The 8,712-nt window shown below is 38.3% G+C and overlaps 1 protein-coding gene across 1 annotated transcript; it reads right to left on the reverse strand.

Moving 5' to 3' along the window:
• Window positions 1-5,301: 5,301 nt before the first annotated feature.
• Window positions 5,302-7,402, reverse strand: LOC136833529 (uncharacterized). Its single transcript, XM_067095756.1, has 3 exons — window positions 7,331-7,402; window positions 6,127-6,462; window positions 5,302-5,958 (listed from the first exon to the last, which is right to left on the reverse strand). The coding sequence occupies exons 1-3, from the start codon at window positions 7,340-7,342 to the stop codon at window positions 5,629-5,631; spliced, it is 678 nt and encodes a 225-aa protein (XP_066951857.1). The 5' UTR covers window positions 7,343-7,402; the 3' UTR covers window positions 5,302-5,628.
• Window positions 7,403-8,712: the final 1,310 nt, after the last annotated feature.

Below are 8,712 nucleotides of genomic sequence, written 5' to 3' on the forward strand. Positions count from 1 at the left end.
AAATATTCCAAGAGATTATATCTAGTGTATCCATGGCAACTCACGAACGTGGGAAATGAATGAGTTGATCATTTGAGGTCCATTAAGTTGAGGTGCTACTGTGTTCATCCTGATTTATCATTCAGCGAAACCAATGGTGCTGAAAGGGGTTTTCCAGGGAGCAGTTTCAAGTAATCTGAAAGTCTAACTCTACCAAGCTACACGACTGGCTACGTTTTGCTAACCTTTGCCAGATATGCTCTCAGTCATCTCAAGTTGGATGCATCAGTAATACTGAAGTTCTTCCAATATTCCTTCAGTGACCACTTAAGGCTAGTTTTGAGGGACTGGGCCAAGTTCTTCAGGATATGTCTTGTACAGTAGGCCTTGCATACTGTATTAAATGATTCCTAGGTATATAGGCTGGATGAGATGTGGCGCCAGGAGTCAAAAACACCTGTGTGTTTGACAATACACAGGTGTTGTTGACTCCTGACGCCACATCTCATCCAGCCTATATAACTAGAAATAATTTTAATACAGTATGCAAGGCCTACTGTACATGGCATATCCTGAAGAACTTGGCCCAGTTCCTCAAAGCTAGCCCTAAGTGGTCATTGAAGGAATATTTGAAGAACTTCAATATTACTGATGCATCCATTTGTTGAGAATATCCAAAGGATCCTGATCATGATCTTAATGCATGAGACTGGGTTAGACAAAGTGGATAAGTAGAATGCTGCCATCCTGTTTGAGGGTCACAGCAAGCTGCTGATCTACAAAGAGTTAACAGTAATCAAGCAGAAGCACGCAGTGAAGCATGAGATTTCAAGGGAAGAAAAGGCTGATGATTCCAAATGTTTAACAATGTCTTTGAATTAATCTCCCACACAGGTTATGGTATCAAACATTTCAAAATTTTTGTAGTCACTTTCTTTCAGGTTTATGTTCTGTTTGATTCCCTTCATAAAACTCTGGCGATTTATTCATATTAGGGAAAAAAATAACTGATACAGATTGACGGTGAGTGGTTCCAATTTCTTTAAACAAACCCCATTACAGTATTCACAAGAAATGCAGCTTGGTACACTCTACAATATTCCCTTTGGAACTGGTCATGATGACAACCCAGTCTCATGCTCAAGGGTCTGGGTGAACACCTCTAACATGACACAAATGGACAACTACATATTTTGTTGTAAAAAACACAAAGATCACACATTTCTGCCATTATACAATTCTATTAACAGCAAGCTGGAACTTTCCCCTTGCCACTACCATCAGTGAAGTAGCGAAAGATAAAGGAATGTCACTTACAAAACAAAGTATACACTAGGTCCCTTACTTAGTAATGCAAAGAATTGTAAGGAATAAGATGCCACTATGTAAACCTCATTCCCTTGATAATTTTAACCCTACTTTTGTTTGAAATTTTAAAGGCTTTAAAAGCACTTACAATTATTACTACCAGTAATTCTCATCTTAAATCCCAGTCATAAAGATGCCATTTTCAGCATCAAAATACACACCAACATGAAGTTGCTTGGATGCAAAAGATAATATATATAGAGGATTCCATGTGAACTGACACACCAGTGGTACAGTCGAATGCATGTTCCTGAAGCTGCAGTGAGCTCTAGAAATATAGGTGCCCCATATAACACAAAAGTCTTACATAACCAGATTTTCCATAATTTTACACAGACAGATAGTGTAATAGAATGCAAATTAGCCAATAACAAGTTGTCCTTTCTGTGTTTACCAAAGCAAATACATGGAATGATGTGTTCTAGAAATACTGGTTTAATGATGCTTAATATGAAGTGGTCTGTATTATCTGTGGTATGTTTAAACAAGAGTACTTCAAATTCTCTCTGGAAGAGAACCAAACTTCACAATTCTTTGTCATATGGCAGAGACTACTACTTTCTCCTCTTCTCTGAGCAATAATCTGCCTAGGATCCATCTTAAGATTTCTTTGCAACTATGGAAAAATAGCTTGCAAGAGTATGAAATCTATGTGGGAACCAGCAACACTTTCATTACTCACCATCAGAACTGGTGATATGCTAGACTTCAGTTTGCAAAGTTTTCTTTTCAACTTCCTCCCAAGCAAAGGCAAGTTGATGACAAATATGATCCAATATCCTACACATGGTCTAATGATTTTTAGTCTGAACTATACACCTTTGATATTATATTCCTGAAAGTGATCACACCTTTGTTCTGTGAATCACATAGCATTCATAAGTTCTACCACAGTGGTCAACATGTAAATGTTCCAGGTGACTTGTCCTCAAACAACAATCAAAAGGTCTCTAGCAAAATGGGTAGTGCTGGGCAATACTATACTGTGTCAACAAATTCCCCAAAGGGAACCTCAGTGACACCCTCAATGGAACTTCCTATGTGTAAAAAGTCCAATAGACTGTTTTCCACTTTGGCAACCTCTGAAATGAAGAGTTCTGAGCTATACTTATGTTGGTTGCATGGTAATCATTTGTACATCAGTCATATATCACTTACCAATTAAAATAAATGAATGAGTCACCACTACAGGGAGAAAGATCAGTTACTAATAATTTCCCAGTTTGGCCATGAAAATGTGTCAGTTCCCCAGTTTCTAATATACCGCCAATAAATATTTTCACTAATAGGCAAAAGTGGTCTCTTTGTTAGTCACTGATTACACATTCATTTTCCTCACGGGAGGTTATGAGCATTAACATCTCCCAAGGGAAGAAAGGGTGGAAGGGGCTCGTGAAGGGAATGCACTTCTATATGATAGAAGAGAGCAGGTTGCGAACAGAATTTTCTTTCACTGATGACTCAAGTGAAACAAGAAAATTGAGCATGGAGCATATCCTGGTGAATATATAGTAGTGAACCACTACAGTGTCCTATATATGACTTGTATATTTGTAGGTATGCCAAATATTCTTTTGGGCAAGGGATGATACAGTCATCTGTCATTGCAATACAAGACATGGGGATGTAATGGAAATGTAAATTATATCATGCACTATTAAGTTCCCGCTATTTTGCTCTCCACTCCTGACAATTCCACTGGATTTATGGAGGAGAATTCTCATGATGGATGCGACAATTAGTCTAGAAATTCCATTTAATGACTTTGAGACCTACTGCTTTATCATTTTCAGGTGTTCCTACTGCAAATTTAGATTGTATGGTGAACAGTTTTGGAGTGGCCTAGAAACAAGCCTCCAGGGTACCTTATGTGGTAGCTGTAGCCTACCTTGAGCGCAGCAGTAACTACCAGTACTTCAGTAGGTTTCTCTTTTCATCCTTGCCTATTTCTAGAGAGATGTGAAACCTCTGCCACTAAAGTTTTCTACAGATTCAAATATGTTTCTCTAGCTAAAGCCAATGACACAGATAGATGCATCTTGAAGTTATCCACAAGGATGGCACGTTTTCGCAATTTGTCTCACATCTGTAGAAGTTTTGCCACCATGGAACTGCAGGTCATGTAGTTTTTATCAAGATAGCGCTATTTCTAATCACTGTACAATTACACCAGTCTTCATCTCTTTCCTTTCTCTATAGCCCTATTTCTAAGTAATATCCGGAGTACAATTGCACAAGTCTTCATCTCTTTCCTTCCTTATAGAGATACAGAATTGTTGACAGTGAATGGTACAAAAACTGGATGGTGACGAACACCATGAAAATATTTATCAACTAGCCAGTGATGGAAGTGAGGTAAACTTAGGGTCAGGTCAATGGTAAAATACCAACGTCATCTACTGTAACATAGTTCAGCGGCCATTAAAAGGTTAAGGGCACTGTAATCTCCAAGAAAAAAAAATACAGTGGGAAACTGCTATACAGTGATCTATGTCTTTTCCTCTGAATTTAAGTTCAGGAGGAAGATTGATGAAGCATATGATTATTTGTTTTGCAAAAATTAATCAAACTGTAGCAGCTTGCAATGTTGTCTTTAGAGCTAGTCAAGAATGCTGCAAAATTGTGTGAACAATTGTAAAAATCACTTGCCTTTAGTATGTTTACTTTCTACAGAAGATCTGCTAATTTTATTTCTTAAAACACAATTACAAGCTTCACTGCTGTGCTAATTATGTGCCTGTGTTCTCTCAAGGCAATTCATCAGTGATTTTGGGGTGAAGCTAATGGATGTAATTACACTCATTTTACTGGACTTCCTATTGACTCCTTCAGTACATGACTTTGATTCGCTAATTCTGTCCTCCGGAATTTCTCTGCTTTGAGTTGGCAGATTTCCAGCAAAGAAACTTTACTCTCATGGCTGTCTCTCGATATTGCCTCATCTAAAGCAGAGAAGAGTTAGAAATATCAGTCTCAAAAATATTGGCGCAATATTTCTGGGACTGACATGTCTTAACAGGATGCTCTTGCTCATGTAATATCATCGGATTTATTTTTGTTATAGCTATGAATTCTTGATAACCAATTCACTCTCTCTCAGAGTTACAGTACCACTTTGTTTCAAATCTGGCATTTTTAAGTTCCATATTATTTAAGGAATGTTTTTATTGTAGACTTTATCAGACACCTTATTTGCGGTTACCTTTCCATTCTGAGTCTTACACTGCAAGACTTTTGCCTTTAGTGGCATTGTGTGTTTATTCACTGAACACTTCACTGCTTTTTTGAAGCACAGATGGCTTTTAAAAAATATTTTTGTTTTTCCTTTGGTCTCGTAACTTAATTGCAAAGAATAATTGTTCTAAAAAGGTCAGGGAAATTGTCCAAATATGTACCTCAGCTATAACCTGTTTTTTATCCAAGGTAAAGCAATGCTTTGTCTGTTTGTTTAAATCTATAAATCTTTGAAATTGTCAAAACTTAATCTTCTGTAATTCACGACGGTGCAACCCACACTGTCACAATGACACACACGCGTAGAAAAAAGAATCTTTTGCTCCCAGTGCGGTGGCAATGGAGAAAAATCTCAGAAACCTCGACTACAGATTAAACTGAGATTTTTCTTTAGTCTTACCAAAATGGAAGCAAAAGAATCATTTGAAACTCTATTTGCTACCACTGTTGAAACTGTAGCACTATGAATGGCAATGTCATGTGAACTACAGTTTGAAAAAATAATTAATTTTGTATTTAGTATTTTGACAAGTTCCCTAGCCCTTGTAGAATATTTATTCTTTGACAAATAAGTAATGAATCAACATTCATTACTTATTTGTAGCCTAAGTAATGAATCAACATTCTTTACTTAGAGAACATTCATTAATTCACAAGAATACATGTTGAATCTTATTTGAGAAACAAAGACTTGTCCACGCGATAAAGTAAAACACATTATAACTAAAGCACTTTATTAAATAAGTTATAAAATGTCATGTACAGTCAGACATTAAATACACTTGTAGCTAGTAAACCTATAAGTGTGACTTTGGTGCAGAGTGCTTGAAGGCTAATACCTCAGAGTGAAAAGGATGTAATATCCGAAGAGAAGAGGATAAAGTTGCTGATAGGAGAAAAAGAAGTCTAATAAGAAACGGGTAAAAAGACCAAGTCCAAATTACTGAGGCATAAGAGCAGATGAGAAACTGAGAAGAGGTAATCTAAAGGCAGGTGAAAAAGACTGGACAAGCAAATACATGAAGATGATTCTTGATGAAAATGGAACTACACAACAACTCTGAACTGGCGCTGGAATCCTGGGACAGCACCACCCGGGGCAGCACCAACCTGGGCAGCACCAACCTGGGCAGCACCAACCTGAGCGCCGCCAGTAGCAAAGGCCTGACCACCAGGAGCCAGACCGAATTCCTGGAGAAGCTGCTGTTCAAGTAGCTGACGACGAAGGTTGAATTCCTGTTGGCGGCTCTTTAAAAGAAGCTTCTGTTGTTCTTTAGGGTCGATTGGTTCCAGGGCATCAAACCCAAACTGGTCAACAACCTCAACTTCTCGTCCAAACTGGTCAGTGAACTCAACAGTGCCATCCACATCAACAAACTAAAATTTTATGAAAGAGAATATCACAAAATTAAAAACCTCACCATAGTACTATCTCTTTTCTTGAAAAAACAACAAAGTTTTACGGTATTTCTTTTTTTTAAAAAAGTTAACACATATATATATATATATATATCTGTAAACTAATGTCGTGATGGTCATACTTACCACACGGACATTGGGGTTTCCAGCTGCAACTTGCTGGGCACGCTGGATAAGCAATTGGTTTGGTGGCAGTGCCAAGGGGTTATTTAGTCCAGGGCCAAAGAAGGCAGGACCAAATCCAGCCCCCGGGGCAGCAGCACCTCCAGCACCAGCGCCAGCTCCAGCTGCTGCTGAAGCACCTGCACCAGCAGAGGCAGTAGCACCAGCAGAGGCAGTGGCACCAGTGTTACCTGAAGGGTCTGCAGCAAGTGTAGCATCAGGAACTGGGGCAGGGGATCCGACAGTATTGCCCGGGACAAGCTGGGCGGAAGCCACGTAGGCAGCCAAGAGCACACACACCTGAAACATCGAGTTGACCATTGAATTTCAGTTGAAAGAAAGCTCTACCTCCCATAACTTTACTCGGCATTAATATCTCTAAGGATAATTCTGGCTAGTATTAGCCAAAGGCAATTTTCTCTCTTTATAAAGCTCAAAACTTGATACTTTGTCCGACCTACGTTTAATAACAGCTTGCAATTGTTGGCTTTCTTTATTAAACAGATATTAAGGTTTTCTAGTTCCCTCATTAACTGTTGGGGTATTCCCAACAGAACGGTTCCTAGGTATTTTCTAAAAAAAAAAAAATAAAATTACCCACTTAACTCCATATACTTCACAAGACGTTACCTTGAAAAGTAATTTTGATGCTAGAGGAAGAAAATTATTAGCCAAGAATCATTTGGTATTTTAACATTACCTATGTTAATTTGGCCAGATGGGAAAGAAGTTAGATAATAGACAAATTCATATTCTCTGACTATGAATGCAAATTTGAAACAGAAAAACAAAAATAGGAAGTATAAAAATTGTAATACTGTATTGTGATCCCAACAAGAGAAAATTTCTGAACGTTAATCTTTTTATTCAGTGAGAAATTTTGCAGAGCTTTGATTTCATTTATGTGAAACCTTCATTTATGTGTTATGCGCATGTTTACATGCACTGTCAAGTGTTATTCTTTATGTTCACTGAAAATTTTACGTTTTCTATAAAATATTTCTAAGGAAGTTTCTTAATGTTTCTTCTTTCAAGTGTTGTGAGCTCTTCGTGACAATATCGCCAACGCAGTTACTGCCCATTTTCCACGAAACTATCTGATTCACTCAAAAGATCTGTATCACTTCACAATTTGAAGAGGAACACGTCAGTATTCCTCGGGACTTACAATGATCCTCATGATGTAAGCAGAGTCGAGAGATAGAATGCCGCTCTCACCGACGCCGAGGCACTTATATACCTGGGCTGAAATGTCAGGCTCAACCGTGACCTTTTCTTCGGGTTGCGTCAAGGTGAGTTTTTTCCTCACTCCCTCATTTTTTTCTTGTCTTTTTCTTTTTTTGTTTTTATTTTCTATTCGGTTTAATAGCAAAGTTGGGAAGGGGGTTGGAAAATCCTTCCAGCTACGCTTTTGTTTTGGGCCCAGTAATCCAATATATTTTTATGACGGGGTTAATACGGCTACACTCGATAAAACTCCAAAAAAAGAATCGGAGAATAATGAAAACGAAGGCCTATAATTCTTCTCCAAGGAAGGAATACTTCTCTGTCCCCGAGGTAGGACGAAAGTGCTGTTTCCGGTAGTGGTTTTTATTGCTGAAAACTCTAGCTCGCGCCGGTAAGGAAACGATAAAAACTTCCTCGAAGCTCTCGGTAGGCAAAAAAGTTCATTGCATTTCGATGCCAGTGATAAATCTGACTAGTAGAGTTTACTAATGTACAAACAATGACAGAAAGGACATAAACAGCAATTGATGGATTATTTCCTACCCTTTTTTTCTGAGAATAACCTTGGATACAAATGAACTATGTCATCGTAAGATAGACTGTCCAAAGACTCAGTCAATCCTAGATCGACTTCACGAATATACACTGTAACGAAGTCAAACGTCTTGAGCGTCACCGCCTAGTTTACCTTTGGAATTATGGAGTCGCAACCACATTGCATTTCTTCCCTGTCCCAGAGATTAATCTGCAAGGCTTTTATGCTTGATATAAGCTAGGTGCCATCATGATCCTCGTTCGGTATTTCCTACTTTACATGACAGTAATTAATGATAAGGTTTTAGAAGATTAGCACAATATTCAGTAAGTTCTTCCTTACCAGATCCGTTTCATCAGCGAAAAGAAATATGGAGTCCACAAATGATAAACCCTACGATCAATCTGGCTTAAACGCTTCGAAAATCCAGTTTATTACCTACCATATCTTAGTGAAACTAGCATACGAACTTTAATTAAACCTAGACTGGCACAACCTGGGAAAAATGAAGAGAGAGAGAGAGAGAGAAGAGAGAGAGAGAGAGAGAGAGAGAGAGAGAGAGAGAGAGAGATAGCAATGCAGTTGGAAGTCAAGACACAAGGCATAAAAGAAACGTCTAAAAAGCTAAGTTTTAAACAAAATTGACAAACTGTGGCGAAAGTACACTTTTCTAATCTTCCTCCTTTCTTCCTCAACCTAAAAGCAAAGACGAGCTTACGGTAAAGTGCAAGATTCCTTCCACTGAGCCGCTGCGACTTGTACACAAATCCAGACGTAAAAACAAGCAC

This window comes from Macrobrachium rosenbergii, chromosome 51, assembly GCF_040412425.1.
Source record: "Macrobrachium rosenbergii isolate ZJJX-2024 chromosome 51, ASM4041242v1, whole genome shotgun sequence".
Lineage (NCBI taxonomy): Eukaryota > Metazoa > Arthropoda > Malacostraca > Decapoda > Palaemonidae > Macrobrachium > Macrobrachium rosenbergii.